Raw genomic sequence first — 27,846 nt, 5'->3', positions numbered from 1 at the left:
CATGGCCTCTTTTTGCACCCAGAGGATCTTGATCAAGCGAGCGATGGTGTCTTGCGCGCCCTCTTCCTCGGCCGCGGATCAAGAGGACAGTCAATTCATCAACTGTCTTCACCCCCCGTCCATAGATAGAAGCAGCAAAGACGTCATCCCTTCCACAACCGTCCATCCACATGCTGCTCCCTACGTTACCTCCCCCCTCCTCCTCCTCCTCGGGTCGGGCACAGGCAGCAGAAAACGTGGGGTCTTGCGCGATCCATCTGCAGCACATTAGCTTTAGCGCCGCTTCACTCCATTCCCACCAACCTGGATGTCCGTCCGTCCCTCCCTCCCACGCGATTGCTGCCAGTCCCGTGCGTAATAAGGCAATAAACTCGGCGGGTCGGGTGCTGCGGGTATAATCGGACTTTTGTGCTTTGCTGGGTCAGGTAGGTCATGGACGTTTCTCCGAACCGTTATGTTCACGATGATGACATGCTTCCCCAGATGGCTTGGCCTTGCCGAGAAACTCTGGGGTTACCCGCCAAAAGCAAGTCACTCCCGCGTTCGCGATCTGGTTCATCTCTTAGCCTTGTGTGTCGAGAATAGCTCGCTCGCTCGCTCATAGCTCCACTCAACTCGTTGCAACGCTCAATGAGGGGTTGTGGCCCGTTCGAAGGCGGGGGAAGAGAGCAATTCACATGGTGAGGGACGAGGCAATTTCCAATGACGGAATTCACAGAGGGAGTTGGTTTCTTGATGGTGTCTTTGAGGGTTGTCGACCCTCCTCACAGATCAAGCCTCGGTTTATTGAGTACAGATCTCTGTGTCTTGTGCTACCACAGCGTCATTCGGGGCGCCGAGAATGGATAGTCCGTAGTAGTAGCTGTCTCAAGAATGTCAGAAGAATGGCCTTCCTGAGGTTGATTATTGAACTCTCAACCACGCCAGGACCAGTCGAGAGCATCAATCCGCCTCGTCTTCTTCGGAGGCATTTCACATGGTGTCTGAGGCTTTGGGGTACCCCCATCGACCTGCTTCGTTCCTTATTCAGAGTTCAAACAAACCCGGTTAAATGCGCGGCCGAGGGGCTGGTTTGTTCGGCACAGCAAACTGAGGTATTGTTTCTTGTAAGAGTCGAGTCAAACAAACATCTCAAGGCCCGGGGCTGTGACTCTAGAGTGCCATCCCACTCTGAAGGCTCAATCAGAAGCGGGCTGGTCAATCTCCCCGGGTCTTTAGGACCATTAGAATGGATCTTTTTTATTCTCCCATCTTCAAGCTCCGACGGGGAGTCCATTGAGCGAAGCGGTGGAGACGGCGGAGAGTGTTGCCCGCCGCACTTCAGCCCCCTCATTCATGCCCCCTCTCGCTCAACATGAAGCATTTCAGAGGGGCTTGCATCTTGTTGGACGACGTACGTACCCACCAGTGTCAAACTCGAGCATTTGTCAAGGTGGCGTCGAAGACGCAAGGGCGAGAGCTCAGGGCGGGAAAGATGAGCGACATATTGCAGACGCCTACTTTCCATTCAATACTCTCCCCGAGGCTTGGATATTTCAGGTAGTGATTAGCGTCGTGAGACGGAGTGTCGTCCGCCTGGTCGAAGACTGGCCGCAGTTTCGCTTCCCCGGCCTCCGCAAACGGTCCTTAACAACGCAGCGGAGGAAGCCGAGGGAACGGGCAGCCCTGGCTGGGACGGAGAACAAACTTCCAGGTGTTCGCTCCGACACAACCCTCCCTCCGTGTCAGCGTTACAGACCTTCCGTCTCTTCACCGCTGCTTGTTTAGATCACCTGCTATGTTGCTGCTTGTTGTTGCTATTTCAAGGCTCAGCCCTCCCCTCCATTACGGTCCCGTCTCATCCCGACTCGGGGGCAATTACTCCTGTATATGTGGCGACGGTGAATGGCCGCTTCGGCCGTTGAGAGGAGGGATTGCAGAGCTGTCTTATGTAAGCTGTAGGTTTCCGGCTCTCTTAGAGGCGCCTGCACCAAATGTATGTATTACCCAAGTCCCAGAGAACCAAAGCAGTTTTGTGTTTCAAGTGTCCCTGCTTCTCCCGTCGCCGCATCAGACAAGGTCAAGCATGCTGGACTGAAGTGGATGACTGGACTGAACTGCAGCTTTGTACCATCCCGCGAGGCGAAATCCGGCCGGGTCAGGAAAATCCGGGGTTGGCGCGGCCCGTTCAATTTGGGCAGCAAGAAACAGACCAGTCAAGTTAGTGAGCGAACGAGCGATGAGGAATGCAACCTCATCGCCGGCTGGCAGCTTTGAGGGCGCACGCAGCGTGCGGTGGGCTCGTCCGCCCTGTGTCAGGCCCATTGAGGTTGCGCCACCCCGACTTTGTTTCGTTTCGAGGCTGGATTGACGTCGTGGAGGTTGGGTTTCCTCTTTGGTATTATTCCGTAGTTTCTGTTTCTTCCTCGTGCGCCGATTGAGGCGTCGAGGGCGCTGGAAACGCTAGGCCGCATGCATGTCACAGTCTGAGGGCGAGAATATGACTTGGATGCTCAGTTCAGGTATTCTCCGTTCCATCGCCATCACCCGACTTAGATCTGTCGGGTGCACTTCTGCAAGGCGACTCTTCCCAGATTGACTTCCTCTCCATTTGGTTGGGGCTGGTCAGAAAGAATCCCTCTTGCCGTCCCAGGTCGTTCAAAGTAATCCCTGCAGTTTCTGAGGCACCTACAGAGTAGCGCCTGCCCTACGCTGCATCTGCGCTGCAGAAACACGCCCCGTCTGGGTTGTGCCTTCTCCAACCACTCAAGCAGGGGTGGTGATGGATGGGACGCAATGGGAAAGAGCGACGAGCAACTCTCAGACCCGCAGCAGCCCAATCGAGAAAGAAATGTTTTTTTGGGGCGACGAGAGGAAAGAGCAGCAATGCCAGCCTGGCACTGGAACATCAAATCAACTTCCACTTCTTGTGAGAGGACGGGAGAGACTGGACGGTCTCCGAGTGGACGTCACCTATTCTAATATCCCTGTTATGTAATTTGATTCTTATTTGTTTAAGAACTCTTTCCTTGCTAGTAGGATTAACCTCAGGTCCCCCGTCACCCGTCACCTCCCGCGCTCGACGCCGCTGCACTGCACACTGCACACATCCCGGACCCATGTGCGTGCGCATGCCATGGAGCTCCACAGTTTCCAGGGCCCGTTTTCCGTCCAGTCCACCTCTTCAGATGGAGCCGAACTTGTGCCAGGGGTGCTGTCCACTGAGCTTCCAGCGCATGCGGGTACCGAACTGGGGTGTGTCTGGCAGGGGGAGGGACCTGAGGAGGAGGGAGGGGGGGTTCCCGTACCAACTAACTAACCTGAACCAAACCTCCTCCACCTTAGCCAGACGGCGGGCGGCACCCTCTCTCGGATCTGCTCCCGTTCAGTCGGTCTCTCTGTGACTTTGCTGTCTTCTTCCTCCATCCTCACGCTCTTTTGTTGTTGTGTGTGTATTACTTACGGGCGTCTTGCCTCCTCTTTTTTGCTGCGGCCCCTGGGTTTCCAGGACGCATTGCGTGTGCCAACACATTCTTGTTTTCCCTAGGTTAGTTGTCCATTGCTGTCCCCTGGTTGGGTTCCAGTTTTGCCGCGGCCGCCGGGACACGAGAGGAGCTCCCCGAGACCATCGTCGAGGCCCGAGTCGAGTTGCATGTCCGCACTGGGTGCGCAAACCGTGGAGCTCGACGTCGCAAGTGGAAAAAACAAGCGCAGAAGGGAGGGAGCTGGAGTGAGCGACATAGTGACCAAGGCGACATTGGGCGCAGAAGGTTGAGGCGACAACGACAACAACGGGAGCTCCCAACTTCTCGGTGGAAGCTCCTGACGCTGTCACCACGACGCTTCTCAACGGTCGCCCCTGAACATCTGTCTGCTACCACCACGCCGTCGATTCAGGCCGGGGAAGGGGAAGCAGAACAGCACATGGCTGACCGCAATTCATCCCACAGATCTATAGACTCCCCCTCCCCCTCCCCCGCCGTCCAATTCGCGCGCGCACCCATCCGCGCCGCCCCGTGTACCAAGAAGCCTGTTTGAGATTGTGTAGAAACAGAGGGCAGGAGCAGCGGCGGCGACGCCGACCCCGACGAACCACGACACCATGGACTTCTTCCGATCCCAGCAGAGCCCTCGGGCCGATCCTCCTCCCCTGAATGTCAACGACGTCTTCGCGTCGCCTAACCGCAATGGCTCCTCTCTGCTGCCGCGCCGGTTCACCACGGATTCCGGCCGTGTACCAACACTTCCTTCCATTCCTACAATCACCGCGCGGCCTCCTGAGCCGCAAGACTTTGCACAGACTTCGGTATGTTGATTTTTATTCTCCCTCGGTGCCGGAAGGGGACGTCCAGTTGGGGAGGGCGACAGCGCGGACACTGAAGGCGCTGCCTACCTGAGCTGGACCACCCATCCATGCTTGGCCTGGACTTGCGCTGACGGTTTGTTTAAACAGGCGTTGCATAAAGTCCAGCTGGTATGCCTCTCCTTGGGTGATTGACCGCCGTTGAGACTGATGCTCTGTGCATCATGATGATACGGCGGTCGATGCTCTTTGGCAATTTGCAGGCTTGCTCTGGGAACGGCATTAGCTGACATTGTCCATAGCTGGAAAAGAAACGCATGGATTACGAGAGGCTGCGCGAGCATAGGAGACGCTTCGAGGCCGAAATCCACAAGCTGGACGCCCAGCAGCGCTTGGAAGAGCGCGAGCTCCAACAGATGCAGGAAGACCTGGCTGCCCGGTTTGGAGGCCATCAATCCGAGCCGACAACGCCTCCAGAGTACCGCGATTCCTCGGGCTTTCCGTCCATCTTCTCCCGGCCGAACCGCTATTCCACGTCGAGCCTCACATCTCCCCAAGGAATCTTTAGCCGCCCGGTCCGATCGGGCTCTCTCCTTACCTCACCACTGTCGGGCACTCTGCCTTCGAGATTCCCCTTTGACGACACCCCCTCCCGCTCAACGCCAGGCTCGCGCCGGAACAGTGACGAGGACGAGAAGGAAGAGGCTGTTCGGCAGGATCCCACGAGTCACCGGGCAACAAATGCGTAAGTGATGGCTGTCTCTTTTTGTCGGATCTGGCGTTGCTTGAACCTTGTGAAAGGGAGCTGGGTCGAGTTGTGAGCGAGTGTCAATGGACATGGGGGTAGTGCCCTCCGTTCATACCTAAACTCGAGCCTAAGAGGCATCAACTACACAAACCTAAGAGACATCAACAACAACCATTGTCACTTGATCAAATCCGAAACGCGGTTGGGTCCTGACATGTTTGGCCTGCGAGATTTCCTGGTCAACGCGTGTTTACTCTCCCCAACCTTACCTCACTCCCACACCTCCCTGCTTCCCATTCTCATTCCTCATCCCATCTCCATTCATCCCAACATCCCATTCATCTGAGCACAATAGCTCTTCTCTGAACAATACTTCCTTCCGTTGAATAGTCGGGATTTTGTTCTTCGGAACAATTATTCGGCGGCGTTCGGCGTGAGGTTCGCAATTCCTGCCCACACAAACAATCCTCTCACCTCTCACACACAATTTCTTTCTTCCTCCTCACCCCTCCCACAAACCGACTTCCTTCACATCTCGACTCAAATTTCTTCTTCTTCTCCGTTCACCTCTCGGTCATCTCCCTTCCCATCCGCTGAACAGCCGTTATTTTGTTCTTCGGAGCAGAAATCGGCAGCTTGCGGCGTGAGTTCCCCAATTCCTGCCTCAGGAAACAATCCTGTTCCCTCTCGCACACTTTCTTTCTTCCTCTTCCTTCCCACAACCCAAAATCCTGCCTTTCCTCTCCCACCCTCGACCCAAGTCCCTTCTTCCTCACCTTTCCCCTCTCGACCCCAATTACATCTTCCTTCTCTTACTTCCTTCACCTCAAACCACCCTGCGCCTCAAAGCGTCTTCACTCTACCACGTTCACTCCAAGTTAGTTGTTGAACGTAAACAACCCGAGTGAAGATCGCGATCGTCACCTCTCTCTAGCCACTCGACCTCTTACATCTCCAGCCAGTACTGTTCTCACTTCCAATCCGACTTACTTCACAATCTTCAAGTTTGAGTCAGTCACTGACCATCAATTGATTCCAGCCTTAACCGGTACTCTATGCCGGTGACCCGATCTCGGACCTACCTCGCAGAACTTCTCGAAGACAGCAACAACACGACAGGTTTCCTGTTTGGCGACGAAGATTCTAGCTCAACAGAGACTACTAGAACAACCCCGGCGGCCCAAGTCAACTCGTCCGACGGGTTCTCATCGTTATTCCGCCAACAAGCCTATTCCAGCATGGTAAGTCGGTTCCCTTCACATTTGGCGTTGATTCGGCGTTCTCTATGCTCGTTTCGACTTTCTTCATTTTTTGTTCACCGACCACGTTGTTGGTCGTAATTTTCATCTTCCTGGTCGGTCGGAAGTTTTCGACCTTGGCCCAGTTTTTTTCGTCTTCGCACTGAGTCGCGACACTTCATTTTTTTGTTCGTCTCAACTTGGATTTTTCGGCCCCACGCGTTCTCCTCTCAAACCAAAACACATCCACTCCAACAACCAACATCCACCATCCTCACTCACTCTCACCTTCACATTTCCCTTGAACTCTCACTTCCTTGGCTTGGATCTCACATCGCCGCCAACGGATTCTTCACATCTTGTACGATACCCGGTATTTCTGTCGTTTCCTGTTTCCCTCGGGTCGCAGGTTTCGCTTTTTGTTCCCCTTTCCTATTCTCACTCTTGATTCTGTTATTTCCTGTAAAATTTTCACCGATCGGTTTTCTTGTCGCCTCACACGACTTTGACTTTTGTTTTCATTTCCACCGATTTGGCTCAGGCTTCTAACCTTCTCACCACCAAACAAGACTTCTCCGTCCACCAACAACAACACGACTTATCCTCAGACTACTTGGCCTGACAACCATCAGTCCACCAGTGGCTGGGCCAGCATTACCGATAGCCGTCACAAGCAGGGTTTCACAGCCATGACGACCAACAACCTGAGCGGCAGTGCCGGTGTCGGTTCGCCCTCTGAGGCCAGCTCGTCTGGCAATTCTCGTACCGCCAATGTTCGCCACTCCATTGATGGCAGCAAGCTGTTTCAGGACGCCGGTGCTCCCTCGGGCACTGTGAACTCTCCTGTCTCCAAGGTCATGTCTTCGCCCGGCGCTCGCGTCGTCGCTTCGCCCACCAAGCTCCCCCAGTCTTACTCTGCTGGTGAGATCCCGACCAGTGGCAACTCCAATGGCGGAGCTAGCCTGGGCATCAACACAAACCATCATGCTCAGCAGCACCTGAACAACCATAATGCCAACATGGGCCGCATTCCTGCGAGCGTCGTGTCTGGCCGCCACTCGCGCGACATGTCGGCGGACTCTGCTGTTCCCAGCACCCGCGAGACGGTCAATTACCCGTCCATCACCTCGACGCTGCACGCCAGCGCTCCGTCCTTTGGTCCTGCGATGAACCAGCCTCAGATGCCTCAGCAGCCCCAGGCTGCGGCTGGAGCTCCGGGTGCCCCGCCTGCCGGCCCGGCCATTCCGTACCCTTACTATCCGCCTGCTCCCGGCTATCCACCCATGGCGCCTGCTCCGCCCGCCGCCTACAACGCTCTGCCTATGCTGATGCAGAACATGTCCATCGCGAGCGGCAGTGCTCCGGCCGTCTACCCGCCTGCTCAGGCTTTCACAGGCTACAACCCCCTCTACGCCCAGCCTTCGACATCGCGTCCTCAGCATAACGACAGCCAGGCTCGTGTGATCCAGAGCCGTCGTCAGATGGACAACGAGGGTAAGTTTTCATCATTCATTTGCTTTGCGACTTCTGCACATACTAACCGAATCCCAGCCATGGCCCGTTACAACAACCTCCCGCTTGAGCAGGTCGGCGGCTCGATTTATTCTCTGTGCAAAGATCAGCACGGCTGCCGTTACCTGCAGAAGCAGCTGGAGAACCGCATTCCCGAGCAGATTCACATGATCTGGCTTGAGACCAACCAGCATGTGGTGGAACTGATGACCGACCCCTTCGGCAACTATCTCTGCCAGAAACTTCTCGAGCTCTGCAACGATGAGGAGCGCACTGTCCTGATCCAGAACGCAGCCCCGAGCCTCGTTTCCATCGCCTTGAACCAGCATGGAACCCGCGCCCTGCAGAAGATGATCGAGCACGTGACGACTCAAGTTCAAATCAACCTGATCGTTGAGGCCCTCCGTAACCAGGTTGTGGAGCTCATCCAGGACCTGAACGGCAACCACGTCATCCAGAAGTGCCTGAACAAGCTCAGCGCTGCTGATGCTTCGTTCATCTTTGATGCTGTTGGCAACCACTGCATCGAGGTTGGTACTCATCGCCACGGATGCTGTGTCCTGCAGCGCTGCATCGATCACGCCGACGGCTCGCAGAAGGTTTGGCTCGTCGAGCGCATCACCGAGAACGCCGTGGCTCTGGTTCAAGATCCCTTCGGCAACTACGTCGTTCAGTATATTATCGACCTGAATGAGGAGTCGTTCACCGAGCCTCTTGTCCAGCAGTTCCTGGGCCGCATCGTCCAGCTTTCCAAGCACAAGTTCTCGTCCAACGTGGTTGAAAAGTGCCTCCGCTGCTCCTCTGAGTCTGCTCGTGAGCGCATTGTCAACGAGCTCCTGGCTCCTGGCGAGATCGATCGTCTCCTCCGCGATTCCTTCGGCAATTACGTCATTCAGACGGCCCTGGATTACGCCCCGTTCAATGCGAAGCAGCGCCTGGTTGAAGCCATCCGCCCTCTTCTGCCCAGCATCCGCGCTACTCCCTATGGTCGCCGCATTCAGGCCAAGATCCAGACTTTCGATGCTCGCGCTAATGCCGAGGCTCGCGCTGGTGGCCCGATTACTCAGACTCCCACCATGCCGACTGATCCGGTTAGTGGCCAGATCTCGATGCGTACTCCCAATGGCCTCCGTGCCATGGCCGGCCACTCGATCGCCGGTGGTGCCTACACCAACGGCACCAACGGCGTTAACGGCACTGGCAGCAGCCATGGCATCATGCCCATGGTGAACCTGGCCCCGCCTCGTCAGGACCACCAGTCCCCCCCGGCGCAAGCTCCTCCTCGCGGCCAGCACCCCTCGCCTCAGCGCGGCACTCCTGGTGCTGCGGAGAACGGCGAGAACCCTCAGTGGGTCTAAGCACAGGGCGTATGCCCACCCTTCGTTGTGGAGCCTCTTGTCTGTCGTGGGCTTCTCATCCGCGACGTTGTGTCCTGTTTCTCTCGCGCATGTCGCGCCCCTCCGCGAACTACCGCGGACTGCGGTTTGCTCCACGCCCGAAGGTTTAGTCGTCGACGACGACTTTGCTACGACCGTCACGACATTGTTTTCTTTTCCCACTTCTCTCGGTGTTTTATCATTAGCGCGATGACACGGCACAACGGGGTTTGTCCAGGGTTTCCGGTTCTTTCGACGGCACGACACCACACTTCACGGGCATCTGAGCTTCTTCGAGCTTAAGCAACACCTCCTCGGCCATCTTCGAGATTTCGTTCTCAACGCGTCTCGACAGGTAGTGAGATAGGGAATTTGCTTTGTTGTACACTATTCAGCTCGGAAGTTACCCCTTGTTTTTTTCCCCTTTGTGATTCCACTCCCCTAGTTTTTCGTGTGTGTGTGTGTTTGAATTTTCCCCCACTTCACCTTGCGATGAGTTTTTTTCGTTGAGATCCCCCGCCCCTCGACAGTATCTCGCATCTTGTCCAAAGATTTACTACCCGATCATCATCTTCACCCGCGATCATTTTCCGATCATGTCGTTTTTGCCCCAGCAACACCTCATCCATTCTCTGTGTCACCACATTTCTCCCATCACAACCCTCTACCATCGGTTATTGGCAGCGGCGAGCGGCAGCTCCTTCGGGCAAGCAAGCCAGCCAGCCCAGCCAATTTGAGAGCGACACAGACCAGCTGGACTCATTGAGGCGGCGCTGCTTTCGGCGAACGGCATCTTACTACTTTTTCGGACACACGTCGCGGTGATTTCACCGATCGATCTGGGTCTCTGACTTCTTTCGGACTTTGTCGCGGAATTTGCGTGTCGCGGCATTTGCGTGTCGCGGCATTTGCGTGTCGCGGCGTCGCGGAATCGGCGGGCAGAACGTAACCAGGCCTTCTTCTGAACGTAGGCTCCGCTTGCTGGGAAGATCAAAGACGAAAGGACAATATACGATTTGGTTCACGACCACGACAACAACAACAACCGCGCCCCATTTCGTCCCTCCTCTCTCGGCCTTCGGCGGTCTTGAAACACATCCACCCCAGCTCAGCTAGCTACTTGCCTTGTTCAACGTCTCTTGATGAGACCAACAACCACCACGATACCAACAACAACCTCATTGTCATGTTCATCATCATCACCAAGGTCTCTCTTCTCAACTCTCGATCCTCGATTCTCAACATTCTCGGCCACGGCAATACGACAATACATACAATTCATTCGACAATCCGCCTGCTCTCTGGGACCTGGACGGACGGAATGGAACGGAATGTGTACACGGGCTGGAGGAAGGTTATGGATGGATGGGAGGATGAAGGGAGGATGGATGGACTTGGTCAGTTGATGGATAAATGGATGGTTCGGTTGGGGAATGTGGTTTGGTTGGTTGGACGGGCAGTGATTGAAGCTTTCTTAGAAGAGCATGGGATGTGATGATGTGGAAGGGATTTGATGATTTTCCGGGGGGTGTGTTGTTTGTTGATGGTGGTGGTGGTTCTCATACCATACCATACCAAATCCTGTTTCGGGCAGTTGCTGCGGCAGCGGCGACTCCTCCGCTTTGCTGCTCTTTTGTATGTTGTTTATTTCCTTCTTCCCCATTTTTCTTCTGTCTGCTCAGCCCCAGTGTGCAATGCCGCACAGCGCAGCACAGCGCAGCAACAACAACATTGCGATGGTTTTTTTTATTCTTTACCAACAAGGGGGGTTTATTTGCGGAGGACAGCAGACAGCAGCCGGACAGGCAGCAGGTATCATCATGAAGATGAAGAAAGGGGCTTAATAAGTCTTCAGTTGTCTACCTACATTATCTTCGTTTTCGTCCCGGTCAAATTCGGATGTGTGTGTCTGTGCGTGAATGGAACTCATGGGGGAGCGAGCCAAAGACAACAGACAAGGCAAAGAAAGCAGCAGTAGGGCAAATGAGAAGTATACTTAACCTATTTTTCCGCACCAAATTTCTCTCACTCTGGGGAATTGAACTGGCTGGGGTGGGTGGTTGACCACCTCATCCACCTGTGGCTGGCTCACTTGTTCGTTCGCGTCATCAAACTTGACTTTCTCTGGCCGACGTTGGCTGCACCAGTGTGATCAGTGAGCAAAGACCCCGGGAACATGGAGGACGTAACTCGGGAAGGAGAAGCAAACAGGCGCAGAGGCCATCTAGGTTGAGAGGAGGCCGCTGTAGACGGCATAGCATGGGGCCAAAACCCAAAGAACAAACGGAATCACAAAGGTTTGCATCAACACATCTCGGGCCAGGAAGCAAGCAAGGTAGGGCCAAGACACATCACAAACACCATTGGAGACTGACACAACAATGAAGCGGGAGCCATGCAAGCCATTGGGAGACGGAAAAGAAGAATCCTTTTTCAGAAACCCAACTTCACGCCGGGGAATCAATCACAATGCCCATTTCATAACAAAGACGTCAGTTCGACGGCAGGACGATTATCATCTGGGTAGAAGCCCCTCCATGAGGAAAGCAGCACCTGTTGTGTCCATTTCCATTTCCTTTTTTCTGCTAAGCACGAATCCCCCTCTCCATCCTTCGCCAAACCTCTCAACAACAACTGCTGCGGACGCGGGCACGACATCGTCTCGAGTATGAAGAAGTTGCCTTGCGCCTGTGCCATGCTGGAATTACTGACGTATGCTGCTGCCACCATGCTCCCGTAGCGAACAAGAAAGCCAGGAGGAGCCGCAGAACCAGGACCAAAGCCAGGACGCCGTCCGAGTAGCTGCTGCTGTATCCACCATTTTTCATCACACCCGACCCGGTTGCTCCGTTTACCGGTAGCGCCACAGGGACAGGGTGTTGTGGCGCTTCCAAGTCTTTCTCCGGCCGGCGCGGGTCTTGTTGTAGCGGTGGCCCTTGTTGAGACCGCGCGACTTCTTGCCGGTCGAGGTGAGGCCGCGGCACTCGCGGTGCTTGTGGACAGGGTTGACGATCCAGTTGATGCGGGGGTCGCGGCGGATGGCCTTGTGCTGGGGGTCGACGAGGATGACCTCGTAGTACTTGTAGGTCGAGTCCTGGTTGATCCAGTACGAGTTGAGGACGCGGAGGTTGGCGCAGCGGCGGCCGACGCGCTCCTCGGCAGTGGCCTTGAGCGAACGCTGGTACTTGAGCTGGTTCACACCCTGGTTGGTGGGCTTGCCTGTGTGGAGGGGTCAGGAAATCTGATCGATCGAGTATTCGGCGTCAGGAAAGAAGAAGGGAAAACGAACCATAGGTGGCGCCCTTAGGAACAGGCCTCTTGCGGCCACCACGGCGGACACGCACGCGGTAGATGACATAGCCCTGCTTGGCCTTGTAGCCGAGGCGGCGAGCCTTGTCGGGGCGGCTGGGCCTCGAGGCGCGGTGAATGACGTTCAGCTGGCGGAGCTATATTGATGCACTCTCAGCAAATGTTCAACGAGTGTATAGCAAGAACGGGGTCGACAAATGGTTGTGGTTCCATGACCGACGCTTTTTCCTCCACTGACAGCGGCAGAAGCATCATCAGCAGCAGCAGAGTCAAAAGAGAGAAGCCTGATCCATCAACCCAGCCCGAGGGGGCTCTCAGAGAGAGAGATAAAGGATCGACTTTTCTGGCTTCCGTCGTCGTTGTCGAAGAGGAACCAACAACCAAAAGCGAGTCCAGCCGTCCACAGTATGTCTCGAAAATCGAAGGGTGCGTTAACTGACCTCCCAGCAGCGAACCCGAAGAAGGAAGCGAACGACATCGCTCTGCTTCTTCTTCGAAAGCTCCTCGAGGTACTTAAGGGCACCCATTTTGACCTGTATGTAGGAATCCGCTTGCAAGTCAGCTTTTGATGTTGTTGCCAACCAATCGAGCAGAGAAATGAGAGAAATGGAAATGAATGGCAGCGGGGAGCAAAGATGTTGTCGTCGTAAGGAATGGGTTGTACGCACCGGCCTCGAATTCCTGTTTGGTTAGTATGTCGAGGGAATCCGCCGAAGTTCGTGAGAGTCGAGGAGACAAAATTTCGGAGTCGCAGTGGATTGTGGAAAACGAAAGCCCTAACGAGTTGTGCCAAGGCACTAACCTGATTTGGAAATATTCTTGGCAGAACCTCTCCAGCTGGCAGCCCCACGGCAATGCCCCATATCTGTCTACGGCCTGGAAGCACAGACCACCTGGAAGGCACCTCAAGCCCGTCGAGTGCCTTTGGTCCGTCGACACCACCTCGTACATTGCCAGAAACTGGAGGTATCCTGTCAACAAGCGTAGAAGTCGTGGCTTTATTGGCATGGATATTTGAGCCATGAATCCGAGCTATCTACTACACCAGGTAGTTGCAAATTAAATTCGAAATGCATCATTCGCATCACCAATCAGCCACATCACTCAAATCCCCATCCACTTAGCACGTACAGTAACAAGTAACAAGCAGCAACACAACTCATCCACTCCCCAACTCTCACTTCCCATCTTCCTCCTCCATTACCCCCCCTCAACCAATCTGCTCCCTTCTCACCAGCCCAACCAAAGCACCCATCTGCCGCTTAGCCAGCTCTCCCCAGCTCTCCTCTCCCGCAGCCTTCCTCTTCCTCCACTCAAATAACCCCTTGGCCAGATTCTCTGCCTCCCTCTTCCCCTCTTCCTCCTCCTCATCACCATCCCCATCGTCACTTCCGCCCTCACTCCCCTTCTCATACCCAGGAGTAATCCACCCTTCGACAGCCTTCTCTCCCACTTTTCGTCCACATTCAAGCACCTCCCGCATGCCCTCCTCATCTTTCTGCCACATCTTGCGCGGGGAAGTGAGCTCCACCGGCAGGGAGTCTAACGCAGACGCTTTGTTCGCGGTGTGGTAGCCCTTCAGGATGTCGCGGCTCGCTTGAAGGAGGAGCTGGGTCTGCTTGAAGAGGGGGTTATTGTCCTCAGGAGGCGAAAGAGCGCGGGAGGCGTCGGATTGGAGGACGACGTAAGCTTCTTGGAGGGCATCGCTGTTGGCTGTGTTGGAGGGGAGGTTGGAGGGAGCGGTACTGTGTTGTCGATGTTAGTTAGTTTGGGGAACTGATGACCCGGACCCGACATCTACATCTACCATTTTGACGACCAGATCATCGAGGTCTCAAGAACTCAAAAATAAACAAAGAAAATAATGTGGACTCACATCTGCCCCTTCAACTGCTCCAAAACCCCCAACACCCTGTCCTGTCCCTGAGCCACCTCGTCCTTGAACCCCTGCAAAAACTCCTTGAACTTGTCGTTCTGCTCCCTGAGGTGCTGTTCGATGGTAGTTGTGGCCGCCTTATCCCTGATATTCCCGTATTCGCCTGGTCAGCATTTCATCTCAAGCAATCCATCAACCTCCAACCTAACCCCCAAAGACCCAGCCCTCTCACAACCAACAGTCCAATCCACCATCACCAACCCTCATACACCAAACAAAAACAAGCCCAACAACACGATAAGGGAAGGGGAAAAGGGGGGAACTCACATCTCAAACTCCTCCTCCTCCTCCTCCTGCCCCTCATCATCTCCTTCCTGACCATCCTCTTCCTCCTCCTCCTCTTCTGTCAAACCGCGGCCCCGTTTACCCACACCACCGCCGCCACCACCAGCAGAAGCAGCGGCAGCACCACGAGCCCTCTTCACCGACCTCGCCGCTGCGGCTGCCGCAGCAGCAGCAGCATTGGTAGTAGTGGTAGTGGTAGCGGTAGCAACAAGAGTGCTACCACCCTCACCCTCACCCTCCTCTCCAACCTCCCGAGCCTTTGCCGCCGCCGTCTTGGACCCACGCGCACGGGATTTTGTGGCAGCGGTGGCAGCGGTGGTGGTGCTTTGGTTGGCTTTTCGCTTGGCAGGCATGGTTACACTAGGGAGGTAGGTAGGTCAGGTATACTTAGGTGGTGGGGGCGTTAGTTGTTCTCTCGAGAGAGTGAAAGAAGGAAGAATTAGAGGACAAAACCAGGGGCGTGATGATGACAGAGGTGTTGGACAGAAACCAGAAGGAGAGGAGAGAAGAGCAACCTGGTGGGATCTGGAACTTCCAGGTTGGAAGAAGAGAGATGAAGAAAGAGAGAGAGAGAAAGAGAGAAGAAATGGGAGTGTACAAAGAAAGAGGAAAGTCCAAGGCAGTAGGTCGACTCAACTTCCATCCCCAACAACCACCATCACCAGGCAGACAACCTGAACCCGCAAGGCGATGATGGATCGTGCCTTCCATTCTTCGCTATCTCACCACGCCACTCTCCCAAGCTCCAGCTGGGGAAGGGATGTCCTGCTGCCTAGGTAGTTCTCAACGATCACCGAGAAAAGTACATACAATCCACCTCGGAGCTGGGCTGGTAGGTATCCAGTCAACGCAACCCCGTGACTCCAAGTCGAGGACCTAGAAGAAACACTCAGACATGGCACAATATGGACATGAAAACACCCAAACCATCAAGTCACAACCAGGACAACCACCTCACCTCACTTGATCAACCGAAAGAAAGCCAAACCTTGCTGTATTGTATTCGCTGTACTCTCCGCTCCACCTTCCATCTGGTATCCCCCCAATGATCCCAGGCGAATAGAATACCTACTAGTCGTTCCCCCCAAGAACCCGACATCGTAGCAGTAAAATAGCCAAATCAACCTTGCAAAGTAGTAACCTTGATCCCCTTCCCTCCCGCTCTTTTATAATTTCTCTTTCCTCGCCCGTCTTTCTTTTCTCCCATTCCGCTGCCAAGTGAAGCAAAAAGCAAAAGCACCCTGCAGAAAATAAACCGTGCCTGTTTGTCTTGTGTGTGCGCGCGTATGTCTCTCCATCTCTTCCCGTCTCTTTCTCCGTCTTTCCCTGCTCTCTGTGAGTGTAGTCTATCTATGGCCGTAAAAAGAGAAGAAAGAGTAAAAATGGGGAAGAAAAGAAGAGGAAAAAGTCTTTTTCATCATCATGCGAACAATCTGACCGATTGCCGACGCGTGAAGAAGGTGAAGCAGAAAAGAAAAAAGTAAACCTGAGCTTGTGAAAAACAAACAAAAAGAAAAGTACCATCTTCAACTCTGGCAAATCTTGGTCGGTCGCGTATTAAAATCTGAAGAGAAGAAAAGGGGAACAACTGAAGAAACGAAAAATGGTCCGGTCTTCTGGTCTTGGTCGTGCATCAACTCGTCTCGCGCGTGTCGTCATCCGTGCGTGAAGGACAGAACAGATTCCTTAGCCTGATCGGACCCCAACCGACCCCAGAGTTTCCGAGGCCAGCATGTGTTTTTCTCCATGACCATTGCTAGGTCATCAACAAACCGCTTGTCGCAACAATCTGTCAAATTGCTCATGCTCCCTATCGTTTCCGGTTCCCGGGGGCCGATAATCGCCGCAAGAAATTCTCATGTCGAAGGCAACCACGAACTCAAGACGATGATGTTGATTCATCCCGTTCCTAACGGCCATTGAGGGACAAGCTCTGGAACGACCCAAGCAGTTCTGCCTGGGCGGCGAGCGGCGGAAGGGTCTGGTCGTGCGGGCTTCCGACCGCCGACTGAGGACTCGGGTAGCGCGCGCGTGCAGCTGCAGCAAAGTCGGCGGCCGACGGGAACCCGGCAGCCGTGTAGCCGTCAAGGTTCTGCACCATGCCTGGTGCCGGAGCGTAAGGCATGGGGGCGGGGGTCCGCGCAACACCGACATTTCCGAATGCGCCGTACGCGTTGTAGGGATAGCCAGTGCCAGCATAGTTGGGTCCCGGCACCACCGCCCGATCGGCGGCACCCCGGTCAGGGCCAAACGGAGAAACGAACGACGGCTGGGCTGCACGTGGTGGCTGCGCAGGAGCGGAGTACGCAATCTGCGGCTCCTGCTGGTGCTGATGCTGGTGCTGATGCTGCTCCTGCTGGCGACGGTTGGACGCATTGTTCCGGTTGACCACGGCTCCCGGCCCGACACCGCTCGGGGCCTGGAGGCCGAGCGTCGGGCTGGCGAAGGATGCGGGGTTGATCGCCGACATCCAGATGCGCGTTTTGTAGATCTTGAACAAGTCGGTGACGAGCGCATTGAAGTTGATGTACGTGTCGGCGAAGTAGTAAAAAGTAAGCTTCTTCCAATCCCTGTCATTTTGTCAGTCTCGGACTTTTCTTGGAGAGAAAACAAGTGAAACTCACATCTGGAACTCTGCATCGAGAATCTCCATGTTGAGGCCGTGCTCCTTGACCTTCTGTTGGCAAACCCGCTTCGCCTTGGCCTCGTTACCCTCCTTCTCCCGAAGAGCATGAATCTCGTGGGGCTGGGCAAGGCGCTTGATGAGCTTGGGCTTCAGCTCGCCTGCACCGGCATCCTGATGGTGGTGGTGGTGGTGATGATGGTGCGGAGGGCCCATGCCGCCGACCGCGCTCCCGTGGAGTCCGTTGGACGCTGCCATGAGACCCGCAGCTGCGCTTTCCTGAGCCGCAGCCGCATTCTGCGAGTACATCATGAGCCACTTGTATTGCTCCTCGGCGTAGTGCTCCTTGAGCTCCTTGGCGGTCTGCCAATCGACATTGTCGCGCGCAACCGTGCCAAGATCAGTGCCTCGATCGGCTTCGACGATCACCAAGTCGCCGGGCTTGACGGTGAGACCAGTTCCCTCCTGAATATAGAAGACATCGGCTCTTGCGCACTTGAAGAGCACGATATGAAGAGATTGGTTGCGGTGCGGCTGTGACATGCCGTACATGTTCCGATGGGGCGAGTTGGGCCGGAACGCGCTGGAGGTGGGAAAGCCGGAATAAGGAGAGGGGAGGTGGGTGTTGTAGGCAGTGGCAGGAACCAAACTCTGCTGGGGTGTGTTCGCCAGAGGAGCGCCTCCGGTAAAGTAAGGAGAAACTACACCTGCTGTTAGCGGTCTGACCATCGTGCGTCCCTACGGAAGAGGGATCCATACCTTGGTTGTTGATGGCAGCATAATTTTGAGTCTCGGGGTACCCGGCCGAGAACTGATGGTCTTGTGAGCGGGGGCTTTCTTGGATTGTCGTGGGCTCCGCTGTCTGCTGGGCCTGGAGTGCATCGCTGAAAGAGCTGATGGAAGCCTGGCGGGTCGGCACGTCCGCGAATGAATGGCGCCGACTCTGAGCGATATCGCCCAGACCGGAAAAGGCGAGTGAGCTCTGCCAGATGCCCTTCTTGATGCCCTCCAGCTTGCGGTTCTCCAAGTAAGAAGGGCGGTATGGACCGCCGACGCCGAACTCGCTCATTCTCCGGCCAAACGACCGGCGAGCCGCCAGCTCAGATGGATCGGTCAGCTCATCGGGTTCGTCAACAGCGTAGTCCGACTCTTCGGGCACGGGCTCTTGCAGGTAGCTGGAGCTCAGACCGAAAGCGCTGGCTGTGGATGCGCGTGGGCGAAGACGAGTATTTTGGTATTGCTGGCGCAGCATCGCATTCTCCCTGGTGAGCTTCTCGATAGTCTTGGCCGCATCCTGGTGCTGACTGCCCTGCAAGGAGGCACCGCTTTCATCGTCATCGTCCTCATTAACCTTGCCGAGCATGGATCCGTCGTTCATCTCGCTGAGCATGCTGGGACGCGACGGCCGATGCTGGAGAAGTGGGTGAACCCCTGCACGACGATTGGCAAGAATTGCCGAGCTCGTCAACGGCGACGGAATAGCATCGGGCTCCATCTGGCCCACCGAATATGACTGCGAACGATAGGTCTTGGGGGTTGGATGAAGCGGGATGGGGAAGGGGATCTGGGCGCTCGGAGTGTCCCGCGAAGCGGGAGAAGTCTGGGTCAGACCACCGTTGTCGTTACCGAAGAAAGAACTCCCTGAGCCTCCCGGCGGAACCGTCGAGGTGGGCGACGGCAGAACCTCCTGCAGGCGCGAGGGTGGCTCTTTCTTGTCACTGTTCCAGATCGCCGAACTCCAAGAGATGGCACCGGCGCCAGGCTGCGACCGTCCAAGAACGCTTGCCCAACCTGCGACTCCAGCGTCGGTCGCCGGCGTGGCGGGATGGGAACTAGTTGGTGACATGGAAACGCTGGCGAAGGATCCTTTCCTCTGAGGCTGACGAGCGAGGCTTTGATGAGAAGTGTCGACAAGCCAAGAAGGCCGCCGCATGGGTTGAGGAGGCTGGACTGGCTGGGGATGGTTGTCAGGACGATGGCTGTCGGCTTCGTCGTCGGAGCTTGCGAGAGCTTCGGAGTCAGGAGTGGACCTCCTGTTCAGTTTGTCAAGCAGGATGGCCTTGTTGGGCGGGCCAGGTGGGAAGGTCGCCTGACCCGGCTTGGCCGTTGGGCCAGGCTTGATAGGGTTGGCGCTCATTTCGCAGATGGACGTTAAATGCGGGCGTCAAGGTGAGGAGATATGGGTTCGAGGTCAACGCGAAGAGGGTGGGTGGTGGGAGGTTGTAGGTAGAGGAAGAATCGAACCGGAAGTCAAAGGGGTGGTGCACCGAAAGAAGGCAGGTTCGAAATGACCAACTGTGAGATCCGTGTCAGCGAGGCCCTAATATGACATGGGACGTCTCTGGAGTGATGAAAAGGTAACGGTGGCGACGGAGAGAAGGTAACATGCGAGACAGGAGATGCCGCCGTTATAATATATCTCCAGAGCCGGGCGGGCGGCTGACATGATGAGGGGCTGACCAGGGCAGAAGACTTACAATACCAAACAAGACAAAAAAAGATTACTGTACTCGTAGCTTAAGTTCCGTCTATATGAGGTACTGGATTTCCGCGTCCAGCTGTCTATTGTGTTCCCAGTGTATTCGGAGAAAAGCCGTAAGAAACTTGGACAAGTCGAACAGGTAGAATCGCTCGGCGCCACGTGATGGATTGGACACCCAGAAGCTGCGAAGCCGTCATGCAAGCCTCAGCCCGATATTGAGATGTATCGGCGAGGACAAGCAGTGATGGCGCGGACCGCGGCCCGTTCGCACGAACAGGTCTACGATGGTTCGAAAGCCCGAGGATCGATGGGGGTCTCGGGCAATTGAGAGTCAGGAATAGACGGCCAGTTGATGGCGTCGGGAGAAGTTGGTGGAACGGACGGCGTAGGGGCTAGGTGTGGCCGGATACTCCCATTGCAGGTGTGAGACGGGAAACCGATCGACAGACGAATCGGCGACGACGAGATGGCAAGATGGCGAGATGCCAGGTGTGGGCGGAAGGAGGGGAGGTACAGCGGTGTTTGATGCCCAAAAAGCGCCCTTTTGATGAATTGTACAAGACGCGACGAGGGTGACGTCGTCGTAGGGAGAAAGGGGGAGAGGCGAAAGGAAAAGGAAGATGACGGGCTGAGCTTGAACAAAAAGGTGGGCGGGGAAGAACAAGAGGATAAAGGTTGAAGATATGGGACGGGAGGCGTCGAAGTGACCAGCGCAGGCCGGGATGGAGGCGCGAGCTTCCCTGGTCAGCGCGCTCGTGCACTGGAGACCGACGCTGGAGACAGGTCCCGCTCCAAGTCGAGAGCGGGGAAAGCTGGGGGGTGGCAGGCTCAACGCTCAGTGGCTGGGAGCCCTGGTTGGTTCAGCGACACTAGCCGAAAGGCAGATCACTGGAACACTGGAACAAGCTGGGCTGTCAAGCCGTGGCAAGAAAGTTGATCCACCGGCGTTCGACGAGACGATGCGATACTTGATGATGAAGTCAGCGGAGGTGGCTGATGGAAGAGAAAGTGTGGAAGAGAAATTGAAATTGTAATAAAATTGGATGGTGCAATTCCTGTCTTTGTTGTTTCCTAAATGATGACGGGAGGTATGTACATACATAGGTAGGAGAGTTTCCACTTCTCTGGGATGGAAGCTACGGCTCGGAAGGGTGGCCTGGCGCCGGGCAGTCTTGCCGTCCATGGGTTGTCATGTCAAACGATGAAAGTGGGCGGCGGCAGGTGAGCGGTTCCAATTCAGACAGTTTGTCCGTTTGGATGGAGTACTGTAGGGAGCATGGGGCTGAGTATCCGTTGGATTTCATCGCCTTCCTCCATCTTCTTCCATCCTTCCCGCGCCGTCAGTCGGGTCCCAGCAACAAAGACACGGACCGCATTGCCTACAGATTATGATCCAATACTAATGCTTTGCCAATGGGCCCGGCCTAGGTTTCTGATGCAAAGAACGGCCAGAACGGCGCTCGGCTTGACTGCAGGAAAGGGGGGGGGGGGCCAGCAAAAGGGCATAATGTCCAGCATTGAAAAAACACAAAACAAATTGGAACGACGCCGAGGGGGAATGCGACGCTCTCCGCTCGCCGGCACCATCCTCAGGTGAGATCGGAACAAAAGGGTGTGAAGCACAGCAGCAGCCTTGGTCAATCAAAATGACGCTGTTGATGACGGCTGCATCGTCCATGTTTTGTCCTTCACAGCAAGAACTGAGGTGCAGTGTGGAAGCTGGCCGGCCGAGTCCTCGCCCAGCGACATTGACGACCACATGCTTCAGCCTCCTTCCAAGGAAGATCTAGACCTAGGTGAAGCAAACTCCACCTCGGATGATCAATCCGAGCAAGGACCTGGCAAGCTAGGGTTTAATCACCTTGACAGACCAGAGAACAAAACTGGAATTATCGTGAGGAGACTTCTCGTGGCCGTCTCTCGGTCGTGCAGCTACCACCGCAGTTGAATGGGGTCTGGAGGTGTTGAGGTGGAGGTAGATGCTCTGGGTTGTGTGTATGTACATACATACCTACATACCTATCTTTGTCAACTCGTGTCTGAACGTTTTGCATCATGAAATGATGTTGGCTTGGATGGAATCAGTACTATAAAGAGCCTCGAGACACGCGACCACAGCCATTCGCCGTCTGGCTGCTTTCCTCCAGAACATATGTGCTTCGCATCATCGCCAGCAATTGCCATCTCTGCGCCGACGACAACCTCGTGGAAAACCCTCTTCGGGCAATCCCTGACTGGGCCGACGCCATGCATGCTGCAGGAGAGTTTGTTCTCCACACGCCATTCGGTCCCTCCCAATGCCATGTATTCCAGAAGCTGCAGCAGGCCAGAAACGGACTGGGAGCTGCAGAAACCAAAGCTCGCCAACTGCTCACCGGCCAGCGACCCTCTATTGCTGGGTCGCATGCGTGGGAGAATCTTCCTCCAACCCTTCTCCTCCAGCCCTTGGATCTCACCATACCCTACGCAGGTTTTTGTGGTAGCTACCGCGGAGTACGACTCACCGGGCTCCCCGGACAAAACGCCCGCCGGCAGCATGGGGGTTGAGCAGGAATGCCGTGCCTGCGGTGCAACCACACCGTCGTCCAGACATACGCTACCCCGCAAAATAACCACGGCCAGTACGACGGCCCCGTTGTGTGTGATGTGCAATGCGTAGTAGTGTGGCGCCGTGTCTATGGGTTGCAAAGCATTGCGAAGCAGGCTTGATTGATTGATTATTCGCCAGGGCAGCCTGGCCTCCAAGCTCCCCTCTCTCTCCGCCGCCGGGAGTTCGAGAAACGTCGAATGAACACCACCCACCCAAACTGCTACCACCACGAGCTAGCGCACGAGCCACACACCTCGGGCGGCAGGTAATAGCCAAGGGACAGATGAGTTTATCCCCGTTACGATCGATGAGGGGCTGAACTGCAAAGAGGCATCACGCGGTCCTGCGCGTCGTCGTCATGCGCGTCCGAGAAGGCCTGGACTGGACTCTGGAAACCCATACCCAGAGAACCTTCTTCTCGCGCCCTCGGCCTTGAGATTGTTTCCAGCTCATCCATGGCAAATTCAATGGCCACCATCAAACGGTTTTCCGCGGGATTCAGCATTCAATTTCCTTAGCCCGTCCTTTGCCGGGAAATATGCCATCATCGTCTGGCCATCCTGGCGAAAATCCATCCATGGATGGAATCCAGCCCAGATCCATGTCGCTGTTCGCCGCTCGTCAACGGCCCGTGACGGACCATGCCGCGCATCTCTATATACTGAGAGTGCTAGCATTGAGGTCCAGACCTGAGTCGAGTCAGAGTTACAACATCCATGTCAAGACAGACAGCAACAAGCGAGTTGGGCGAGCTTGGTAGCTCAGACGGAAAACAAACACTCCTGCAACACAGCCTAAAGAAAACGGACACGGAAACAGCTGCATTCCCACCATCACACCACCACCACCACCTCATTAGACGCGGCTGAAAGCCCACGACATGAAAAGGGCGCCGCAAGGCTTACTTCCCGGACCTCTCACCTGATTTTCCTCCTCATCCACAGTATAATCCAATTCTCCTTCACAGTACGGAGGTATGAGTATGTATGTTGCGTAGGTAACATCAGCAGCCTTCCCGGCAACCACTCCCCGCTGTCATCGTCATACCCAGATCCCTGTTGTCTCGTCAAGAGAAGCATTCTCACAATTCACAGCCCGGAACTTCGGGGTTCGGGGGTATTGTTCCTACTCCCGGGTCGCGGGGTCGGGGACAGCTCCCGAGCAAAGTCCCATTCCAAGATCGCGGCAGCACACCCACACCTTCCTCCTATCTATCTCCAGACTGATGATTCCACCCCCACCAACCTTAAGGTGAAGTATTTCACAGTACCTGACCCTACTGCTACACGGAGGAGGAGAAGGGAGGGTAGGACGGGACTTACTACCCAGACCACCGGCACTCGCGCTTGCTCTCCCTCGTGGCTTTGCGGCGTTGGCTGTAGGAGTTGGGGGGTTAGGTATTTAATGCGCACCGAGTGCAACAGGCACGCACACCTACTTAGTATGTCGGTACTTTTGTATATCCCGCCGACTTCAAGTCGACAATGTAGCACCAGCTTGATCAAATAGTCAAGTATTACTCCGTATAACTAGCTTGGATGGTGCTGTTCGCTCGCTTCGTTGGTTCGTTTGGGTCAGTTAAAAGCGAGATTTGGAAGCGAGATCCTGCCGTTCAGTATTGCCAAGATGTGTTGACGCTTGTTTGCCCCGGATTCCCCGCACGAGATACGAGAAGAAATCCGGGGGATCTGTTGGCTGGAAGCTTAGTCCTGATGCTAAGGGGATAGGTACAGTACCTCGCATACCCGAGTTAGATGAATAAGTTTGGTGGACGCTGTCCGTGCTTCATGTGGAGCAGTACGCAGTAAAACGAAAGCCATTGTGATCAACAAGGTGGTGAACTAGATGTTTGAAACTTGGCCAAGCTTAAGACTTAGTATGTACTGTATGTGGTAGCATATGAGACCGTTGGAATAAGATCATGTAGGTATTTTGTTCTTTCTCACTGGAGTTGTATCAATTTTGTAAGATTCAACACACAAGCTCGTCCTCAGCCATGTAACACTCTATGCCTCTTGGATTCATCATAGCAGCAAGCCTCAAGAAAAACGCCGTGAGACGTTTACCCAATCTTCCCAACCTTGAAACCATCCAATACCCTGGATAACCCAATCTATGATGAAGCCGCGCCCGCAACACCCTTCTGAGCCTTAAGCTTTTCCTCAAACTTGGCAAACTCCTTGAGCGCAATCTCCTCCTCCTCATCCAACACCTGATGAACACCCTTCACCTCCTCAATCTGCGTCTAGGTCAGCATGCTGCGCACTCGCAAACGTATTCCAGAGAAGAAAAGGAGGAGACTTACATAATGCATCAACATGCCCTCAATCCCATTCTTCAGCGTGACCGTGCTCGAGTCGCACGTCCGGCACGCCCCGCGCAGCTTGAGCATGACATAGCCGTCCTCAAACCCGCGGAACTCGATATCGCCGCCGTCCTCCTGAATGGCGGGCCGCACCCGCGTCTCGAGCAGCTCCTTGATCATGCCCACCACCTCGCTATCATTCTCGTCATACGCGAGGCTGTCCTTGTTCTCCCCACTCTGTTGCTGCTGTGCATCTTTCGTCCCCTCCGTCTCCGCCCCCGCCTCCCCGGCCTTTCCCTCCCCAGCTCCCGCCGCGGCGCCGCTAGCAACAACGTTCACCAACGGCTGGCCGGACGTGATGGCCTCGGTGATGAGCGAAAACACCTCGGGCCGGATGTGCGCCCAATTCGCGTCGGCGGCTTTCGTGACCGTGATGAAGTCGGTGCCGTAAAAGACGGACGTGACCCCGTCGACGCTCATGAGCTTGGACGCCAGCGGCGAAGGGTACGGCGGCGCGATGGTGCTGCGCGGGCTGAGGTACTCGATGAACGGGGTAGCGAGCCCTTCAGGAAGCACGCGGTGGTTGGGGAGGAACTTGAGGGCGTCCGGGTTGGGGGTGGTTTCGGTTTGGATGAAGATGGTGCGGCGCGGGGTGACGGGGAGGAGGAGGGACGGGCGGGATAGGCGGCGTGGTTGTTGGGGTCGGGAAGGGCGGGAGAAGGGAGCAGCGGTTGGGGGGAGGGAGGAGGAGGAGAAGGGTCGGAGGGAGGCGGTTGAGGCGGCGGCGGCGCGGTGGGAGATGGTGGTGGTGGTGTTTGAGGAGCGGACGGTGCGGGTTGAGGTGTTTAGAAGAGGGGCGACGCCCCGTAGTGTCCTGGTTGGCGGCATGATGGGTGTTGTTTTGAGAGAGGTTGTACTACCTAGGTACTGTTGGAGTTTGCGGTTGAAAGAGTCAGAACATCAAAAAAAGCAACAATCCGGAGTGGAGTCCCCGGATGTGTGTCACGGAGATCGGCAACTTTGAAGTCGGAGCTGACAAACCCACGGGCAACCCTTGAAAATGCCATTCCTTCCGCTGTGGACCCGCCCCCGCGCCCCACATTTCTATCCCATGTCGCCCCGTGCCCGGCCGCGGCCTTTGCGTCATTGTGGGTCTTGAACCGTCCCAAATTTTTGCGACCATTCTGCAAGTCGGAATCGCTGTCGCGTCTCCAGAGCATTGGTTTGCGATTTCACTGGACAACACCTTTCCGACGCCAAAGTGAAGCCGGCCGAATCAACAACCACGCGACACCCGCCGATGACCTGCAGCAAGCTAGCTACGGCCTTGGGACTCTGCGGTGGCGAAAATACTGCGAACTGACCGTTGCGAACCGCGGCTGGCTGCAACAAATCTTGGGAAGCATCCGATCTCCCGCAACCCGAACAAATCCCATTGACCTCGGCGCTGTGTCACCTTGAACAACGACCTCGCAACCATATCAGTCAATAAGTAAACAACAACAACAACAACAAGCACCCCTTAAACAATACAACATTCCCCAAGAATCAATAGCGCGATTCCGCTACCACAACTCACCATGGCCGACGCCGCGAGCGACTCCTCCCATACCATGGCAGACAGCACGTCGCCCGAGCCAACTTCACGGCAGTCCGCAGCTCCCGCCGCAGAGCCGCAGCAAGATCGCAATCCCTCTCCGCAACCACCGCGACGACCAGACCCCAAGCTCTGCGGCGTCTGCAGAACCCAGCCGGCCAAATACAAGTGCCCGCGCTGCGAACTCCCCTAGTAAGCCGCCCTCCTCCTCTCCACATCCATCCCCCGAACCTGGCAGTCCCCTCCTGATCTCAGACATCTAACCCCTCCACCACCACCACCAGCTGCTCCGTCCCCTGCAGCAAACAACACAAGGAAAACCACCCGCCGGACCCTCCCAAACCCTCCTCCTCCTCCGCACCACCAACCCAAACCCAACCCCAACCACCTACCCAAGACCAACCAAACAACAACAACGACGAAGACGACCCGTACAGCATCCTCCTCGACCACCGCGCCGACTTCGAGCGGCTCTTCGCCCGCTACCCCTCCCTCCCCTCCGAACTCGTCCGCATCCACGAAGCCACCCTCCCCCCAACCACCACGAACTCCTCCTCCTCCCTCCCCACTCGAGCAACATTAATACCCAACGGCCGCCAAAAACAAACCCAAGAACAACAGCCATGGACAAGCGAACTCGGTCTGCGCAAAGGCGCCGAAGCCCTCCGCCGCGCGCGCACCGACCCCTCCGAAACGGGCGACGGCGTGCGTGAGTTTTGCGAGCTCGTCACGCACCTGCTGAACCAGCGGCCTTCGCGCAACCAAGAGAGCGCCGGCGCCGGCGCCGGCGCCGGAACAGGAGGCAGTGGTGGTGGTGGTGGTGGTGGTGGTGGTGGTGGTGGTGGTGTGGTGGAGAGGGTCAGGGAGGAGGTGGCGAGGGAGGAGACAAGGTTGATTGAGCGGTTGTTGAGGGAGGAGCAGGAGCGGGGGGGTTGATTGATGAGCACGTGACGATCATGATGATGAGTAATGGTAGAGGAACAGGGGGATGGATGAATGGATGGATTAGGAGGACCTACCTTACGATGTTGGGCCTACGAGTACGTATATGTGTTGGAGTTATATGTATGTACATTATGTATTTGGCGACGAATTTGCAGCACGCAGCCATCTCTCCCTGCCCGGAGGAGAAAAGCGGGGGGTTAGACAGCGAAGAGCGAAGAGGTGCTTGCTCATAGTATGAGCGTTCGGGCAGCGGAAACATATCCAGCTTGCCCATCTAATATGAAGAAACGACATGAGCGAGAAAGACCAAACAGAGACAACATGCGTGAACCATCCCGTCATTATGCATCATCCCATTACTATACTAGACACTACCTGAAAAATCATCACCTCAAAAATAGCCAACCCACCCACCCCCAATACAAGTATTTTAATCAGATGCTAACCACCTCCTTGAGCCCGAAGAACAGCAGACGACCGCCTCTCCGCAGGGTATATTTCCAAGTCGTTCAATGTTCAAAGTTCACGCGCTACCTCCCACCAGCTCCTGCCTCATGATGCCGAGCCGAACTATTGAACCCAGTAGATGCCACCCCAACCGCAAAAACAAAAAATGAA

The 27,846-nt window shown here is 55.5% G+C and overlaps 9 protein-coding genes across 9 annotated transcripts; 5 read left to right on the top strand and 4 right to left on the bottom strand.

Annotated features, from left to right (window-relative positions):
• Window position 1: 1 nt before the first annotated feature.
• On the top strand, window positions 2–271 carry VTJ04DRAFT_8943 (uncharacterized protein; the record flags this gene model as incomplete). The annotated part of the gene is made up of 1 exon (XM_069367435.1): window positions 2–271. The coding sequence occupies one exon, from the start codon at window positions 2–4 to the stop codon at window positions 269–271; it is 270 nt and encodes an 89-aa protein (XP_069215764.1).
• A 3,810-nt stretch (window positions 272–4,081) lies between these two features.
• Window positions 4,082–9,138, top strand: VTJ04DRAFT_8942 (uncharacterized protein; the record flags this gene model as incomplete). The annotated part of the gene is made up of 5 exons (XM_069367434.1): window positions 4,082–4,285; window positions 4,585–5,027; window positions 6,070–6,271; window positions 6,838–7,762; window positions 7,820–9,138. The coding sequence occupies 5 exons, from the start codon at window positions 4,082–4,084 to the stop codon at window positions 9,136–9,138; spliced, it is 3,093 nt and encodes a 1,030-aa protein (XP_069215763.1).
• Window positions 9,139–11,634: 2,496 nt separating this feature from the next.
• On the bottom strand, window positions 11,635–15,039 carry VTJ04DRAFT_8941 (60S ribosomal eL15 domain-containing protein; the record flags this gene model as incomplete). Its single annotated transcript, XM_069367433.1, has 9 exons — window positions 11,635–12,091; window positions 12,141–12,375; window positions 12,446–12,602; window positions 12,906–12,998; window positions 13,134–13,146; window positions 13,268–13,425; window positions 13,700–14,210; window positions 14,342–14,485; window positions 14,669–15,039. The coding sequence occupies 9 exons, from the start codon at window positions 15,037–15,039 to the stop codon at window positions 11,635–11,637; spliced, it is 2,139 nt and encodes a 712-aa protein (XP_069215762.1).
• Window positions 15,040–15,757: 718 nt separating this feature from the next.
• On the bottom strand, window positions 15,758–16,320 carry VTJ04DRAFT_8940 (uncharacterized protein; the record flags this gene model as incomplete). Its single annotated transcript, XM_069367432.1, has 2 exons — window positions 15,758–16,032; window positions 16,218–16,320. The coding sequence occupies 2 exons, from the start codon at window positions 16,318–16,320 to the stop codon at window positions 15,758–15,760; spliced, it is 378 nt and encodes a 125-aa protein (XP_069215761.1).
• Window positions 16,321–16,595: 275 nt separating this feature from the next.
• On the bottom strand, window positions 16,596–19,446 carry VTJ04DRAFT_8939 (uncharacterized protein; the record flags this gene model as incomplete). The annotated part of the gene is made up of 3 exons (XM_069367430.1): window positions 16,596–17,256; window positions 17,311–18,010; window positions 18,069–19,446. 3 exons carry the CDS (start codon window positions 19,444–19,446, stop codon window positions 16,596–16,598), a joined length of 2,739 nt encoding a protein of 912 aa, XP_069215760.1.
• A 5,048-nt stretch (window positions 19,447–24,494) lies between these two features.
• On the bottom strand, window positions 24,495–25,574 carry VTJ04DRAFT_8938 (uncharacterized protein; the record flags this gene model as incomplete). Its single annotated transcript, XM_069367429.1, has 2 exons — window positions 24,495–24,620; window positions 24,687–25,574. The coding sequence occupies 2 exons, from the start codon at window positions 25,572–25,574 to the stop codon at window positions 24,495–24,497; spliced, it is 1,014 nt and encodes a 337-aa protein (XP_069215759.1).
• Window positions 25,575–25,797: 223 nt separating this feature from the next.
• Window positions 25,798–26,147, top strand: VTJ04DRAFT_8937 (uncharacterized protein; the record flags this gene model as incomplete). The annotated part of the gene is made up of 2 exons (XM_069367428.1): window positions 25,798–25,838; window positions 25,949–26,147. 2 exons carry the CDS (start codon window positions 25,798–25,800, stop codon window positions 26,145–26,147), a joined length of 240 nt encoding a protein of 79 aa, XP_069215758.1.
• Window positions 26,148–26,266: 119 nt separating this feature from the next.
• VTJ04DRAFT_8936 (uncharacterized protein) lies at window positions 26,267–27,219 on the top strand (the record flags this gene model as incomplete). The annotated part of the gene is made up of 2 exons (XM_069367427.1): window positions 26,267–26,475; window positions 26,568–27,219. The coding sequence occupies 2 exons, from the start codon at window positions 26,267–26,269 to the stop codon at window positions 27,217–27,219; spliced, it is 861 nt and encodes a 286-aa protein (XP_069215757.1).
• An 89-nt stretch (window positions 27,220–27,308) lies between these two features.
• On the top strand, window positions 27,309–27,845 carry VTJ04DRAFT_8935 (uncharacterized protein; the record flags this gene model as incomplete). The annotated part of the gene is made up of 2 exons (XM_069367426.1): window positions 27,309–27,447; window positions 27,667–27,845. 2 exons carry the CDS (start codon window positions 27,309–27,311, stop codon window positions 27,843–27,845), a joined length of 318 nt encoding a protein of 105 aa, XP_069215756.1.
• Between the last annotated feature and the right edge of the window lies 1 nt (window position 27,846).

Source organism: Mycothermus thermophilus, assembly GCF_041956435.1.
Source record: "Mycothermus thermophilus strain CBS 625.91 unplaced genomic scaffold VTJ04scaffold_6, whole genome shotgun sequence".
Classification (NCBI taxonomy): Eukaryota; Fungi; Ascomycota; class Sordariomycetes; order Sordariales; family Chaetomiaceae; genus Mycothermus; species Mycothermus thermophilus.
Note: the sequence above shows the minus strand (reverse complement) of the source record. Positions and strands in the feature narration are given on the sequence as shown.